The sequence below is a fragment of the Drosophila sechellia genome, chromosome 3R (genome assembly GCF_004382195.2).
Source record: "Drosophila sechellia strain sech25 chromosome 3R, ASM438219v1, whole genome shotgun sequence".
NCBI lineage: Eukaryota > Metazoa > Arthropoda > Insecta > Diptera > Drosophilidae > Drosophila > Drosophila sechellia.
Window position 1 is genome coordinate 12065256 of NC_045952.1, and position 17311 is coordinate 12082566.

General features: G+C 45.0%; 1 protein-coding gene across 22 annotated transcripts in view; it reads right to left on the reverse strand.

Annotated features, from left to right (window-relative positions):
- Positions 1-17311, reverse strand: part of LOC6616864 (collagen alpha chain CG42342) — a 68186-nt gene that overhangs the window by 5313 nt on the left and 45562 nt on the right. For 10 of the 22 annotated variants that reach the window (XM_032723612.1, XM_032723611.1, XM_032723606.1 and 7 more), the window contains exons 3-14: positions 15727-15806; positions 15254-15361; positions 15065-15133; positions 14327-14380; positions 14029-14199; positions 13528-13633; positions 9644-9741; positions 634-996; positions 454-522; positions 293-388; positions 181-225; positions 58-120 (exon numbers count right to left, since the gene is read on the reverse strand). In XM_032723612.1, coding sequence (XP_032579503.1) covers positions 58-120; positions 181-225; positions 293-388; positions 454-522; positions 634-996; positions 9644-9741; positions 13528-13633; positions 14029-14199; positions 14327-14380; positions 15065-15133; positions 15254-15361; positions 15727-15806 — 1322 coding nt within the window. The remainder of the gene's footprint in view (positions 1-57; positions 121-180; positions 226-292; positions 389-453; positions 523-633; positions 997-9643; positions 9742-13527; positions 13634-14028; positions 14200-14326; positions 14381-15064; positions 15134-15253; positions 15362-15726; positions 15807-17311) is intronic. The other 12 variants (XM_032723608.1, XM_032723602.1, XM_032723600.1 and 9 more) reach the window with 6 other exon arrangements.

Sequence of the window (17311 nt, forward strand, 5' to 3'; positions counted from 1 at the left end):
GATGTAACAAAATAAATACAAAACCGCACGGGTTTCCAGTGTTCAATTGAAATTTACCGGTATGCCAGCCTTTCCAGAGGGCCCAGAAGGTCCTGACTCGCCTCTCATGCCCATCGGACCCTGCAATTATATCATTTCATTATAATTACGGGCTAAACTTTGGGCTATTTTGCCACTTACCGGCAGTCCCATAGGTCCCTGATCTCCCTTGTGTCCCTTTTCACCCTGCCAACGAGATTTAAAGCAGATTTAGAGATGCATATCTAGAGATATCTGGCCTATTGACTCTTACCGCATCCCCCTTGCGACCGTCCAAGCCGCGTTCTCCCTGACTGCCGGTGTGTCCTGGTGGACCCATCGGTCCTGGAGGTCCCGGGGGGCCATATAACTGCGAAGGAAATTACATCAGGTTGGATAAATCCACAAGGTGGTGGGTGAAATACTGTGGCTTACATATTCGATGGTGGGCATGTGGGGGGCATCGGACATCCCGTCATCCTGGCGACGACGCATTTTGCGGTACTGTAAGGGAGTTGGGATTATTAATGCTCAAAATAGGATTATATATAGGTATAAGGTCACGATAGCTAGATAGCATACATCCTTAAAGAACTGAACTCAGACTGTACTTACCGAGTCACCACGATCGCCCTTGTCCCCCTTGACGCCAGGGTAACCTGGAGGACCTGGTAAGCCCGGGGGACCCATCAATCCAGGTGGGCCAATATCCCCGCGATCTCCCTTTTCTCCTGGTGGACCCTGGTATCCCGGCAGTCCCGGTGGTCCTTCGATGCCCGGCTCACCGGGCAGTCCGTCCAATCCTCGTGGACCCAAAGATCCGGGCTCTCCTGGCTCACCAGGTTCTCCCTTACTGCCGTCCCGTCCATCGCGTCCATCCTTTCCAGCGATTCCTGGCGGTCCAGGTGGACCTCGCAGCAGTGTCACCGGCGGATCGTCGTAGTCTTCGTCTATTTTGGTGCCTCCGGGTCCAAATATCTGCGCGCATTACAAGTGCGTGTGTGAGTGCAAGGGTTGGAGAAGAGAAGATGGCAAATTTAGTGGGAAGATTAATTTATGCCACGTGGCACCGCCCGAGGCGTTGCACGCGCTCGTTTTACACGCTTTGATGGGGAAAACAAAAGCGGCGCGTAATTCGCAGGTAAGGAAAAAAAGTTCGCCCACAGGAGAGGATTGGGATTTGGATGGGGCGGTTTTCGTGGTGGTGCGGCGTGTTCTGGTGGCTGTTCCGCAGCGAAAGTCTTTTGTGTGCCACGAAATTGTGTTAAGTGCAAGTTGGAGCATCCGTGCCATCGCACCAACACCACCACCACCACCTCCCCGTCGCCCACACTTCGCATCCCGTTGAGACAATGGCTGCATAGAAAATCTTTAAGCCCGTGGAGCTCTGGTGGGTGAGCCGGGCTGGTACGGGGCCTTACGAGAGTCGAAAATAAAGTCAAGTCAGCGACAGCGACTTCTCTACGTGCTTCGAGTGCCTATGTGTGAGTGCCCCCCGTTCGAGTGTGTGGGTGCTCTTTGGCCCTTGCCATTGTGTGCGCGCATGTGTTTGTAAGTGAGTGAGTGCATTGCGAAAGACAATTAATTCTTTTTTTTTAGCCGTGTTTTTTTGGTGGGTTAATGTGCACGCTTCGGGGCAAATTTGTTAGGCACAGACAACCAGGCAAGCCCCAAAAAATACATAAAGTCCAAAGTTTCGATGGGGCTTAAACGTGCACTGCTCAGGGTAAAGCATTTCGAAATAAATGTATTAAGTCGGGATTTAGTCTGAGCAGTCAGAAGATAAAGGTTGCAAAAGTTTAAAGGTTGCAGTTTTATTATAATTTTTTATAACTAATGAAGAATGGTAAGGCACCTAAAATAGCTATGCCTTATTAAAGTCTTTCATTGTAAAGGCTTTCTTGTCTATGAAGTGCTTTTCTTCAGTGCATTGTGGCTGGCGGGAAATTACCAAAAGTTTTGGAAGGCGGGGGCTTTCAGACCGCATTGCACCCAAACAAAAACCCCTATTAGGCGAATGCTAAGCGACATAAAAGGCAAACTCCCGCTAAAACAACGAGTGAATATGTTAAGGAGCCATGGAAAATGGCTAGAATAAAGGCAAATAGGGAAAACCACTTACACATGTGGCTCAAGTAAATAGACACACTTGTCGTTTGCTAAGATATTCAATCGCATTTGGGCCCAAATCCAGTTGGATATAAAGTGGGCCTCAGCTCGGTATTAAAGCTGAGTCCTTCGTTGAATTTAGAAAACTTGCTCCCCTAGTAATAATGCAGGAAATCAGATTGAGAGTATCCGTTTAGTCCTTTGATTGTGCATATGTATTACGTTCAGTTGTTCAACTCTATCCGGGCATTACGCAATTGATCCTGTATCTGTATCTGCAACTGTACTTGCATATGTATCTGTGTCTATATCTTTGTCCCTGCGGAAGTGTAATTTCCTTGCGGCATGCCCGGGCATGTGCAACAATTACATTTTCTTCTGTCACAGGAAGTGGCGTACTTACAGTTATTAAAACCCGGCAACAACAGCAAAACAGCATAAGGACAACGGCATCAGCGAGAAGGCATAACAATGTAAGCGCTTAACGCACACTTATACGGACAGGATGTGGCTTGGCATATGCACAAGTTGTTCGTCCTGAGAAATGGCGACAGACAAAAGGACGAGGCGGCAAAGATAACTGTGGTCTAAGGACGGTGAGGCAGAAGTCCCTTCCTTTTCGCCGCAAATGCACTTCCCAATTTCAACTTTTTCCCTCTTGCCATTTTCTTTTTGCCCCAGGAGCTCTGATCTGCATGTGGCTCCTGAGCAGGTGTGTTCCTCCTGCGTGTGTGTGTGTGTGTGCAAGGATGCCAGCTTCTGCGTCAGTTGGCGCTTTGTTAGCAACTTTGGCACATTATTCCTAATGCGGAATAGGGGGAATCCGCCAGGGTTTCCTTCTCCGTTCTGCCTTGGCCATTTGTAGAGCAATTAAAGCGATTTGAATTAAAGCCGAGTGCTTAACGATGATCGCAAAACCCAGTAACGCAAGTTGCCAAAGGAAAGCGGCAGTCGGGGTTTAAAGGCTTTTAAAGCCAACATAAATAACATAAATAAGAGATACGGATACAGATACAGATACAGATGCGGAAAGCGGCAAGTGAATTGAGCAGATGTTTGTGGGGCCCGGCTCGCAAGGACGAATGTTGGCTCAGCTGTCTAACTGCGATATCCGATGGAAAAAAACATCAGAATGAAAACGCACTGTGTTTCAGGATCTGCCTTTTCGAGAGCCCAAAAACCAATCGGCTTGCGGGGGCGTAAGTATGTGTGTATAAGGAAATTCATTAGAATGTATCAATATTTGTGCGGGCGAGCGCCTCGGGTAGAATTTAATTTTCAAAGCACCCAAACACCGTCACATACGAGCATATGTGTATATATCTATTTGCGTGGGAAGGTCCTCTTAAATTATGCGTAAATATCGAAAATATTTGCACAAACGCCTTCCAATTTAACGCACAAATGACGAGGCAAATGAATTTTCCAATTCCGCAGTCATGGCGTTTTTTAACTGCATGCTATCGGGCGCACCACCTTTTTTTGCGTACGTTTTAGTTGTCAATGTAAATTGTAATTGTAAATTAATTGCCCCATCTCTGATGGTATGTCGTTACGTGTGGATTTCTCCCAGTATGCATCCGGCGAAGTTTTTACATTTAAAGCTGGCAGAAAACCGGAGAAGGAAAACAGACAAATGGCCGCACGTAAACGCGTTAAATTGAAAATCATTTTGATCTCCACGCGACCTTTTGCGGATGTCGCTGAATGCGAACCAGATAGAACGGCGAATGGCAGGATGGCGACCAGAAGGACCAAGGCGTAGTACCAGGGGCAGAAGGACGGGACCTCATCGGGATACTCGCCTTCAAGTACAACATGTGCCGCTGGTGCCCTGCGTGCGCGCATATTTTTCACAATTTTTCATTTTTCCCGGCAGTTTTTCCCTTCTTTGAAATTTCATATTTTTCCCGAGCCATAACAACAGCCAGTGGGAGCGGGAAATGGCGGAAAAAAGCGCACTGAACGACCAAGCGTCCCGTTCCGCCCATCATCCCATCGGCCCATCGCCCCATCCGCCCACCACCTGAGGTGAAAGTTTTGCAGCCCGTTTCCGGCTCACATACACCCACATATTCCGTGTACTCCGTGAACTCCGGCCAAAATCCCGGCACTTCATGGCGTGTAATGCGTTGCGCGTTTGCCGCAAAAGTTTACAAAATATTCGACGGTGGCCGAGGGGAAGTTCCTTGGAAGTACGCGAGCGCATTAAATTCGTAATACGTTCCGCCTCGCATTGATACCGATTACAATGGGCGATTTGGGCGATAGAAGGCGGAACTATAAACAATCTGAGATGATTGCTTTCGTTATGCAACACAGTCTTTATAGAGTAGATAAACTATAAAACTATCATAAAAATTACAAATACGGAAGCGATTACAGTTTTCGATCTCCCAACTCTAATAGCCCTATTAAAATAAAGTTTTTTTGATTTCCAAGTTATGAAATAAGTACTGATAAACTTTGTTACTCAAGCTCAAGAATAAAAACCAGCTAAAAATACTGTAAGAAATTGCAAGACTGCAAAAATCATGAGCTAAACTATCATAACTCCATCAGCACGAAAAGTAAAATGCCCAATTACATTTTCCCTTTGACATTCATAAATGAATACTTTTCAGTTTATAATTGGCATTTCGAAGTACAGAAAGGAAGTAAACTATTATAACGAAAAGTAGATTACCCAATTACCTTCCTTCCACCTCTGTCATTCATAAAAGCTTTAATTTTCAGTTTATAAGCGTCGCTTTCAAAATAAAATCCTTACATATATTCTCGTCTTTTGAGAATATATTTTATTTATAGAAAATTCAGTGGGGTGTAGAATTCTATTCGCAACACCCACTGTGCCAAAATCTCAAGAGGAGGAAGTCAAGTCCTCTTGTAAAAATTTCGCGTGATTTCGTTTCGCCCCTAACAATGTAGCTGCGGTTTCTCCGGTTGCCGTGATATTGTAATATGTATGAAATTCGGAAGTATTTAGGGAAATCGTTGTTAAAGATTTCGTCGTTTTGCCTCCGCTGCTGCTGCTGCTCCTGCTGCTGCTGCTCCTGCTGCTGCTGCTCCTTGCCATCGTATTCGACGACAACAGTTCCACATCAATGCCAAGATGGCAGCAGTTGGCATTTGTGTGGTTGGTTGTTTGGTTTTTAGGTTGGCAGAGCGCGTTGGTTTCGTATAATTTTGCTACTTTTGCATGCACAGCTCCCCTTTCCACTTTCTTCATCTCATTCCGCATTCTTCTCTGCCTGACCCAAACCCCCACAAACACCCCATCTTGAATTTCCAGCTCTGGCGACCCCAAACCCACGTCAATGTAACACGCGTGCCTATAAATTTCTATGAGGCCGACTAACTTGGTTGAAACTGGAAGTGGGAGTTGGCAAAGGAAAGGAAGTTCAGTGGGCGGGGCATTGGGGGTTCTGACCCCCATTGTCGTCGCGTTACTGATTCCGTGGGTGAGCCCGGATTTCTTTATTCAATCGCTTTTGTGACTCCCGCAACGCTCTCATCATCAGCGGCCATAAAATAAAAGTTACGCACACCCTTGGGGCCAGGACATTACCCGCACACCCACATGCATGCATGTACATGTGTACATCTATGTGTGTGTACCCACCCACGCGTGTCCTGCGGCGTGTCCCACGCTTGACCGGGTTTTTTTCCGGCTTTTCAGACCCGTACACAATCGGGCCTTCTCTCGCATTCAATATAAGATATATGGACGCTGACCGCAAATAATTGCCGCAGACAAGGAAAATTGGAAAATTGCGCACAAAGAAGGCGAAATTTGCATGCGGCACATATTTCAATGAACAATGACGTAAGCACACATCCACATTGCTGGCTAGCCATTTGGGCTGGATGGCGCTTATCAAATCGGAAAATCAGAAAATCGGGTAAAATCGGCCAAGGAACGGAGAAAGAGAAAGTCGTCTCCACTCAAGCTGAAGCAATGAAAATCCAGGCAATGAGCCCAGGATCCGGAGTTCGGTGGTGAAAGTGCTAAGCTTATTGCGTCGTTTAGGCAACACCCGACAACCAACGAATTGGCCAAGTGGCAGCCACAGCGATGAACCCTTTGAGTGGCAGACATGAAGATATGTGTATGGATGTACAAACATACATAAATATGTACATACGTGCAGGATACAGACACACACTTGCATGAAAAGGTCCTGGCCCATTTGGATTTCCGTGTAAGCAACCTTAAGTCTTTGATTTGCCGAGGAAAGTGTGCCAAGCTCTCCTTCTGCAACGTTTCTGGGATCGCATTTCCATCGGGGCGGAGACAGTGTGACGTGTAGCGAATTGACAAGTTTTCCTCTTTTCTTTTTTTTTTAGCGACTTTCGCAATTTTTATGACTCCATTTACTTAGACGAAGTCGCAGCCGGCTCGGGAAAACTTTTTGGTTGATAAGCAAAGCGAAGGAAAGCCGGTGCGGGTGGGGTGTTAAATTTATGCTGATGTGAAGGGCCCAAAAAGACAACAAACTTGACATGGGCCTTGGCTGAGCAACGATTGTAAAATACATTAGCATAAATTTGACATAAACGCTTCACAAACAGTTTCTTCTGGCTGAGATTGCTGTCAACTAACCCACATCCACATCTCCATCCCCCCAACTGACTTATCGTTTCAACTTTATTAAACCGGGATATATGGATGCGGAAAGTGCAAATCTGCAACTGCTAAATCGAGCCATGACACAGTCGCTTTAATATTAATTTAAATTTTTAATACGATGCCCGCTCGTAAAACTCGTGTTTGTGCTGCGGGCAGAAATCTTTTTTTTTTTTGGATACCCTATAGCCAAGGGGCATATAGCTTTCGTAGCTGGCCGGATTATTCATGGATTTTTCTGACAGCTGACTTACTTTGCATTTGTCACTGGGCTTAGTTTGCCCATTGCCCATTGGTTTTCGCTCTGAATATAGGGCACACAATCATCGGCTCCTTGTACATTGCTGCCTCACGCCTCACTACACACATCGAATTCATTTCATATGCCAACCCGTCATCAGAATCCCCCCTCGTCTTGCCCCCACACCTTGCCCCTGGCATGTGGCAATCTATACGAGCATTTTATTCTGACGAGGCGACGAAAATAACATGTCAAATTTATAATGCCAGCAATTGCGTTATGCTTTTTTTATGACGCCGACGGCTAGGCAATAATACCCCAAAAAAAAAACTCTAGGAGGAAAAATGGAAAAATGATTTTAGCCAAAGCCAGATGCTGTTGACGAGCAATGGATATATGTTTTTCAAAAATAGGCCAGACACTTTTTACGATTTGCTGAACTAATTATGGTAGAGCTTTTCACCTCCCAATGGGCCAAATTTGGGAAATGCAGGCACACAATTCCCACCGATGCAGCTCCAGCTACTCACATAATTATCATTATTTTCATAGGCTTTTCTTTTCGCAGGGAAATCGATCGATGAAAAATCAACTAGCTGCCTGGAAGGCGTCACGTTTCCACCGAAGTCGACGGCAATTGTTGCAAATCATTTTTTATGCCTTGCACTGCCTGCGGTGCGGCGCATGAGTGCGAATATATAGTTATATCTGTTGTTGCCGAAACTTTTGTTTGTTTTCCAAAGAAGTCGGCCCACAGGCAGAAGCCGTTTGCTTATGACTTTCATTTGTTTTGACATCACGTTGCTGCAGCTCGCTGGATTGGGGAACTTTCCAGTGTGCGGGGGGCTGGGGGCTCAATATAATCGGCTCATTGAAACTCGCTAGCCGCCTGGCAGCTGGGTAAGATCGAAAAGTTTTATGAAATGCTTAATAAGTTTTCTTATTTCGAAAAACTATTTTCAATTGGACAAAAAATGCATTCCAAATTTTTGTCTGCAAGCGTGTAGCTTTCGCAACTGGACTGGAATTTAAATATTCTTACTAAAACATGTGCACAACTCTTTAAATGAATTTAATGCCAACGTGCTTGTGAAATATTATGTATATACATTCATTTGAAAGCTTGACATTTTTGCCTTCTGTTATGTGGTGGAATTATTGCAGATTTTCATTGTTTAAAACTTTGAAAATTTGTTTATTCGGATTATCCGCAGGATGTACATTTAATATATAAAGTCAGCAGAGTTTATTCATGAAAATGAAATTAATATTCCTACCATAGGTATTTCTGTAGATAACGCTTTTATTTCCAGCTCGATGTCTTTAATGTCTTTTTGTTTCTCATCTCATTATCTGGTGAGCTTTTCTTTGCCATCAAGTGCTGAATCTACCCTCGCTGGCTTTGAACCCATAAAAGAAGTTCAGCACGTTGCCGCCGCGTTTTCCGTTTGTTGTTTCGCTGCTGGGCGTATTGGAAGTCGGTTTGTATTGGCCAAATGCCTGCAGCCGTTTCTTTTTGGCATTACGCGTTATTAGAAAAGCAACAACAACGGAGGCAACAGCGGCTGCCGTGACTTTGACTTTGCTGCACAATAATCAGAACGCTTTCCTTGGAACCCCCCATCGACCAGTTGTCTACGTGAAAATGGGCAAAATGCGCAAATGTTTGCGCACTGGTTGAGCAGCATAATACATAAACACAGAACGGAGCGGAACAGACAGAACAGAACGGAACCCGAAGCCAAACCCCCAGCTGGATGCGAGGAAACTCATCCGTGGCGTAGCATCTTCGCCGGCGGCGCTTATGCATTTTTCATGGCGCACACAAACACGTGCTGGCCACACATATTCATATATGCGCAAAAAAGAAAGGCAGCGAAATGAAATGAAAATTCCATCCGCCATCGCCCCGAAGAATCGCGCATCCATCAACACGTCAAAAGGGCGGCAACAGCTGCCGCCACTTGGAGTGCCAATAAAAATGTTAAGTATCTTAGGAACTGTTGACATTTTCTTGGGGGGCAGAACCATAACGACGAGATAGTACTAGATAAATGCCTTCGATATGGCACAAGTATTTCCAGGGAGGCGCCGCCAAAAATCCGAAGAGACCAGATTAGCAGGCGAAATACATAGTTTTTTGGGGGGTGTTGTTGCCAGAAGTATAAGTATCTGACAGATACTTTTATTTTTCGTATCTCCCTTTGGCAGCTCGTCAAAGTTTCGCTCCACACAAAACTGGTAACTGTATCGCAGGCAGGACTCGCACTTGCTGTAATGAGTTAAGTAACACGTTCTCCGCAGCCGTGTAAACATGCTCATTACACCGACTGCCAACATGCAGGTGAAGCCATGCGGAAGGACAAGTTTTGGGTTTACCCTTCTACTATGTTGGTATATTATGTAGGCATATATATGTGGATATTTACACCCGCGGCGTCACTAGTATTTACAGATTAGCATAAAATTAACGCACACGCCCACGCATTTGTACAGAAGTAATTTACATGATAATACACTTCTTGTTTTCGAACTCAATTTATGGCCTGCGCCGTTGAGTTTCTAATTAAAAATCGAGTGGAATCAGGTTTTTTTTCGATTTTTTTTTCCTGTTTTGTTCAGCTTTTTGTGGCGTGTTGATTACTCACCCGCTTGCCTCGCTTGCCGCGCGGTCCTTTCTCGCCGGGAGGTCCTGCTGGTCCAATGGGTCCCGGTTCTCCTCGAGCTCCCGGTTCTCCAGGCGGACCTGTTCACAAAATGTTAATTTCAGCGAATCGCTTCTAGTGACAGATTTCAAAATGCGAGCAAACACTGCCATGAATATATTCGGTTACACAGATACACAGATCCCATATATATATATATAGAAGTACAGACACAGATACAGATACAGATTCGGATGCGCCCGCAAGTGTTGTGCAAACAGTGGGCGTGGCCTTTGTAATTATAGAGCACCGAGAGCTCAATAATGCCGCCTTTCCGCTACACCCCTTATGCCCGATTTTGTTGGTTTTGGTCAGCAATTTGTTCAACTGGTTGATGATAAGGGACGGACAGGCTTTTGATGGTTTAACGATGGTCGGGGCTTAGTTGGCAATGCAAATTGTTTATCGCCAGCGAATGAAATGCCCCGAGTTCACAGTGGTCGCAAGTCAATGGTAAATGGTCGTCGGTGGCAAATAGTTCAAGGCCCCAGCTTCATCCTATGCTAATGACGGCAACGACTTGACCCACTTAATAGTATTCTATGTACATATACCAATGTATATATATAACATTGCCATAAATTTCCCTTCGACGTCACTCCGATACAATTGAAATTGGAATGCAAACAGAAGCAGAATAACAATTTAATATGCATAAGCTGCACTTTTGCTGGCAGCTGCAGAAACAGACCTTATTTATTCCACCGCCAAGGACTCGCATTCTTCGGCAGAAATTGGATCTGTGTATATGGAGCAAATACCCCAGATCCGGCTTGCAGCAAATCTAATATGCGCTCATCATAAGATCCCGTCCTGAGAATTTACAATCTAGCTAAACGCGAGGCCATTCGCTCAATTTGCGTGCTTTGTTCCTAAGCCGAGATGGCTAAATTCTGACCTTTGGCCCACTGTGCGGCCGACGACCAACCTGTTTAGTTAGAATAATGAGAAATTGCCTTTTTTTTGGGTTTGTTTGGCATGACCATGAAACCAGACCATTTGCGCAGCCAACAGCAAAGGGAAGGGAGGGGTCTCATATCGTAGATAAATCCAATTGTGCGGCTTGTCAAAATGGGCGAGGGCATGAAAGATATAGTGAATTTATTAAGTTCGTAAAATTGCTGTTCAACGCAAAAGGACCTCGTCCTGCGGAGAGCATAAATTTACCGGTTCTGCCAGCACAGAGAGATCCTCCGATGTCGCCTCCCATTTGTTTGTAAAGCATTTGTCCGCAAGCCCCATTGTCTGGCCTGAAGTTTTCTATTTATGCATGCATAATTCAACGTTAAGCATTTCAGTCGACAATTGCAACAAACATTATAAAAACTATATACACAGACTATGGCCAGCCAAAGCAGTCAGGATCCAAGCTGAATTTTGGATTTATTGTGTCCAGGATATTGGATTGCCGGTCGGGCGGCTTAGTGTTTATTTTGTTTGCGCTGGCAGATGAAATGCCCGAGATAAGTTTTAATTTCATAGAACGGAAGCTGCCGCCCGAAGACGCAATGCAATCAGGCAAAAAACCAAATGAAATGAAATTCAAATAAATCATGAAATAAATTGAATTTTTTATATTAGAGCTGGGTCTATAGCTTTTGTTTTCTGCCAGCCAGCTCTGCTGCCCGCACTGAGATTTTCCGAGACGAGATGGACCGGCATTTTCCGCCTGAAGGCGACACATCCAATTGCCCAGGGCTGCCAAGTCCACACACAAAGAAAGCTTAACTAATTACGGGCCCGATAAGATAAGCCAGGCCAAACTGAGCAGAGCCGTCGAGACCAGACGCTGGGAATGCCGGAAACAAATGACGTTCCATTTATTCAAATCAAGCCGAAGTTGTGTCCCCTGGGTAGCCCGGTTCTTTCAGCTGAATTTGGGGAAAAATAAATTGCAATTTCGTGTCCATCAACGCACCAGGGAAAAGTGGATGGAGTTCGAGCCTACAGCTCGGCGGAAGTAATCGAATGCAACTGAAGCTGCAATTGCTACTGCCGACAGATATCGCAGCATCAGATCTTCCAGCAAGAACTCCAGCAACAATGGGCCGGCAACACGAGCATCGTCATCGCAATCACATCGAAATGCCACTGCGACATCGAAGCACTTTGATGCCAGCCACTGATAAGTTGGTGGAAAGGAGGGACAGTGGACGAGGGGTAAGTGGCACGGGGAGGTGGCACACGCGGGAGGGTGGATGGGCGGAGGGGCAGATGGGCGTGGGTACTCGTAATGATGCGGGCTGCTCAAACCGCAGCAAAGCGCTTAATTGATGGCGTTGCTTGCTGGCCTACGAATTCTCAAAGGCACTAGGGGCACTCAATCACGGAAAAGTTAAATAATAAGTAAAGTATAATTCACATTCAGACCTTCACACCTTTTGTATACATTATAATTAATGAATTTGGTGTAAACAATTAAATTAAAATATTTAATGTCCTAGTTGTTCTAGTTCTTGTATATTAGAGTAACTTAATCCATGATTCCCAACAGGTATCTCAACACGGATAAGTCCATAAAGCAATGCGAGACATCATATACTTTTATGTAATTTAAAATAAATTAATTTAAGACTTTATTGCTGGATTTTAAAGCCAATTTGGTTAATGGACATTCAATGTTGTGTTAAACGTAATTTCAAGTGGGCGTAATTGCGGGGCATTAAAGTGAGAATACCAGAACCGAAATTGAATTAAAATTCTATTCTCCCAATAAAACCTCAGCGACGGATCATCAACACCATCAATCCGCAATCCATCATTGGGTTAAAGAAATTTCCAGTGTCATCCGGACAACAATTTTATGGGCCATCAATCCATCTACCGCATCCATCAGCCTGAACTCGTACGATTGCTTATTTATTGGACGCACTGAGTGCCCCTAGTAAAACAATAGTACAAGCTGTCCCACTGAGATCGGGAACTAACCCAATCCAACCCACTCCATCGCATCCAATCCCATATTGTTGTACTCCAACTCGATGGTAGTCATGCTAATGAGCCGCTAAAAGCAACATAAATGACATAAAGTTGCATTTTTACGACTGCGGCCAGTGCCACAAGTTCTCGGGGTCTACAAATTTTTACGAGAATCACTAGATTTGTATTTGATTCCCGTGCTCGTTTCAACTATTTTGGAACGGCATGTTTTTGGGTCTATTTTCGTGTATTAAATTCGTATAAAGTGCAGAAATGTGTTGGGGCCGGATCATAAAAGTGAGCCGAATGGAAATTCCATTGTTGTTGTGGGCGGAATGCCAAACTCCCAACATTTCTATGCGCATTTAATTGACGTTGAAGTCCGAACTGGGCGAACAGCAAAGGTCGTAAAAGTTATAGCAAAATGCAGCAGCGGAAAATGAAATTTTAAAATTTCCAAATATGGCAGAGTCATCGAATAAAATATTTAAAATATGTGTGAGGTCATAAAAAACCGAGGGGAAATATGTGAAGAGCGAGCGATGCCGCTCTGATTTCCATTTAGGCGAGTCGACCAAAAATAAAGGCACAACTAATGGGACACTGCGCTAGTCAATGGCTCAATTAATCGAGGATGGGGGCATTGGGTCTATATTTCGTGTTCCATGTGACCATACTCTGTGTGAGCTGTGAGAGCATTTCCCAGTTGCGGATGACAATAAATTAGGCGACCCGCAGCCGCGTGGCCACACTTCAAAAACTCATCGAACGATCCATCGATTCGATGCCCGAGCTGTACAACAAGTATCTTTGTATCTAAATCTGTGTATCTGTATATCCGAATGCGTTAAGTGGCTGTTGGATGATGCAAGCACAAACAAACACACGCGCCTTCAGCTGGCACTTACCAGGTGGTCCCGCTGGTCCCGGCGGACCCTCGATGATGCCAGTGGGGAACTCGTCACCCTTGATGGTTGTGGTTAGTCCACGATCGCCTCGATCGCCCTTGTCGCCCTGGAAAGAAGTCAGCCGCCAGAGGGTGAGTGAGTCATTGTGGAAATTAAGTGGAAAACCGAGAGTCAGACAGCCTTAATGCATAAATAAACGATAAATACTGCGGAAAACCCGAGACCCGCACCCAACATAACGACATCAAGTAAATGGGAAAGTCGACAGAACAAAAGAGGACGACCCGACCCGACAGGATGACAGCGAATCACTGGGCGTCACTTAAGTCGTAGCCGTGTTTATCCAACAGATACAAATAATGCATTAATCCTGGTGACATCTTCCTCCCCAGAATCTCGTTATTGTTATGGGTGTGTGCGTCCTTATCTGCGCCTTTTGTTTCGGTTTTCTTCTTTGCTCTCATGTACGCTATTTTCGGTGAATCACCGGCAAAAACTCACCTTCGTGCCAGGTGCACCGGCCACGCCGGGCGGTCCTGCGACTCCTGGCTGTCCGGCCTCGCCCTGCGGTCCTTGCGCTCCGGTTTCGCCCGGTGGTCCTCGCTCGCCCGGCACACCCGGCTGGCCCGCTTCGCCCGGAGGTCCTGGCGGACCCGGCTCACCGGGCTCTCCCTGTGAGGACGAGGAAACATGTTTATTAGCTCAGGATCTCCCGTCGAGTTGACCGAGGGTGGGGCTCGTGCAGGATATAAACTAAACACAGGACATGCTGAGACAAAGGAGGTGCAAGACAACTCACCTTCAGCTGAATGACTGTGGAAGCGGATACATTGACGCCTGCTTCTTGCAAGTCCTTACAGCGTCAACCATACCAACCAAAACAACAAGTTTTAATGTAAACATAAAAATATATTAAAAAACCAAATGGGTTATTCAAAAACAATGGTTAATAAATCATCAAAATAAAGTTAGTTTCAGCTGCTGCAAAAGCTAGATAAGCCAAATTAAAAGCAAATAATGTAAATTAAATGTTCTTAAAGGGTAACTCAAAACTACGAAACAAATAGGATGGAAATTCCATTAAAAACTACCAAGGGATCTGTCCGAACACTTGCCGCTGCCAAAGGAAAAGAAAGAGGGAAGGGAAAGTCTACCAAACTACGATGTTGCAACAAATTTATGGCGCAGTTTAAACAAAAGAGCCAAGGCAGCAGCACAACAGGACAACAGACAGGAGACAACTTAAAAGCATTACAAACGAGAATGAAGCGAGACAATAAACACAACTCTACACAACTAAGTAAAAGAACGAGAGGACTACGATGACTGGACCAGAAGGACAAATCCAGAGACCGAGCGACTCAGCCAAGGACAACAAGTTGCAAATAATTTGTTGTATGCTACGGGCTGCCATCTCTGGGCCATCTGCATTTGGCCCCTGAAAAATGGTCTTGACCATGCCAACGTCTAAAGTGTAACGAGGAAAGGGGAGCCCAAGTGGCAAAGAGTACGGTTGATGAGTGGGTGGTGGCAATACCTTAACAGCAACTATCTCCGCATAGCCCAGCGTGCCGCCATGCAGCGTTGTCACCGATCTCTTCAGACCCTAGGAATGCAAAGCAATTTGGATCTGGTTAGACTCTATTTAATTTGTAGCCAAGAATTGCAGCAGCCTTAGCGGATTTCGAGAGCTGAAAGTGGCGACGGAGCTGGGACTCCGACTTACCTTCACGGTTTGGAAGACATCCATGCCGGGGTGGCCGACATCGCCCTTCTGGCCCTTGTCTCCGGGCTTGCCCGCCGCTCCCTTCTCCCCACTGATGCCATTTAGGCCCTGGATAACGAGAAATGTTTAATGGTTAACTTAAATAATAAAACCATCTTCAGCTTCTACACATTTGGTTTAAATTTTTCCCATTGCAATGCTCGGAATTGCAACTTCATTAGAAGATGTTTAGTACCATTATACCAGTTACATAAGAACGTGTTTTTAGTTCAAGTTTAGTTAGGTCGACCTATTGTGTCTTTAAATATGAATCATTTACTTAGTATCAACACGAAGAAAGCATATCTGAAGTTACCGATTAATTTTTTAGTCATGTACAATTTGTTTAATATGTTTCGAATCAGAGTGTCAACTTCCAATTGGAAGTTCCTTGAGCACATGGACTCCATTTCCTGTTCTCAACTGCTACTTACCGGATCGCCCTTCTCGCCGCTATCTCCTTTCTTGCCGCGCTTCCCTCGTTTTCCCGGTGGACCGGGCGGACCTGGAGGACCTGCAATGGAAAGTTTCGAAGTTAGTAGTGAAAAGCAATCTAAAGGTCGCCTCATTAGTTGCCCATTGAACTTGCCGCTGACCCACAGGAAACTGGTTGGCGACGACCAGTGGCAAGCCATTTCCTTGGGTCACATCTCTATGCCCCTCTCGCGAATTCCCCAATTTCCGTTTTCCAGTTAAGCTACTTTTTTGGGCGTTGTTTTTTGCGCAGTTGGCGCAAATTCATTTAGCTGAAAAATGACTTTTCGCAGCATTTTGTCACGCTGCGGGCTGAGAAGCTGCTGCTGCTGGCGAATGGCGGGCACAAAATATTTACAACCACTTTTGCTGCTATTATTTCGGTGCTGCAAGGAAACTTTATCTACCCAAAGGATCCAAAGGAGCAGCAAGGAGCAGGACAAAGCTGCAGTCGATGCTTTTCAATTATTTCGCATGCAATTTTCCATGGCATAAAACTCCGAGCCGAGGTCCTTTGTGTCTTGTAATTTTCCACTGCTGCTGCTGCCAGTCTGCCCATGGCAATTATTTTTATTAGAGCCGACTCGCTGCACTTGTTGTTTTTTGCATCCACGGAACAGGAAATTAACACCTAAAATTCCAAGACAAAGGCACCAAATGGCTGTTATATGGTCCAATGTATCAGTCGGAAGGTGTGAAAATGTTTAATTAAATTAACAGACAACAGCAGCAGCAGGTCGCCTACAGCAAACCCCATCCCCACCCCCCCTCACTGGGAAGTTTTTAGGGCCGTTCCATATAATAATTGTTGTAATTAAGTAATTTCGTTTTTCTACTTCTACGCTGAAAAAGAAGAAGTAAAAGCAGCAGGGTCTTCGAAAGGAGGAAGCTGCCCTTAATGCAGGAAACGCCGGCAAACAATTTAAATTCATTTCGCGCTAAAATGGCGCCGCAAACTACCAAAGGCACGCGCGCCTCCTGTCGGTGGGTGGTAACATGGGTCGGGGCGTCGCCCGTGGGCGTGGCCTTGTTGCAGACTATGTTGAAGGTGCGAAGTGAGGCAGGCAGCATGACTGCGATGCCGGTGCCTCTGATGCCCCCTACACCTAATCCACGGATGCTTATTTAATTAAAAAAAGATTTCTCTGTTCACGCACCCGGGAACAAGAAAGTATGGAGGCAAATAAAAAGCAAAATATCCCAGATATTCCAGAATATTTACAAGAAATGTAAAGTAAATGTTTGTAGATTACCTGGTGGAAATTTTCGATAAAAACCAACTTTGGACCATTTCCCAAAATTATACATTTTATTATGAATAAAATGAAATTCCTTCTATGAAGTATTTCGAAGATTATTTAATCAACTCCGTCGTATATTATTTATCACTTCAGTGCACAATTTCTGCATAAATAAATAAGATAAATAGACTATTACTTTTTGTCGAGCGTCTGTCGTCTTGTGCTATCCTAATTAATAGATCTGCTAAGAAACCCCAGGAACTGCTTCGTTAAGCCATCCATGAAATTTGCCTAATCTTCGAGT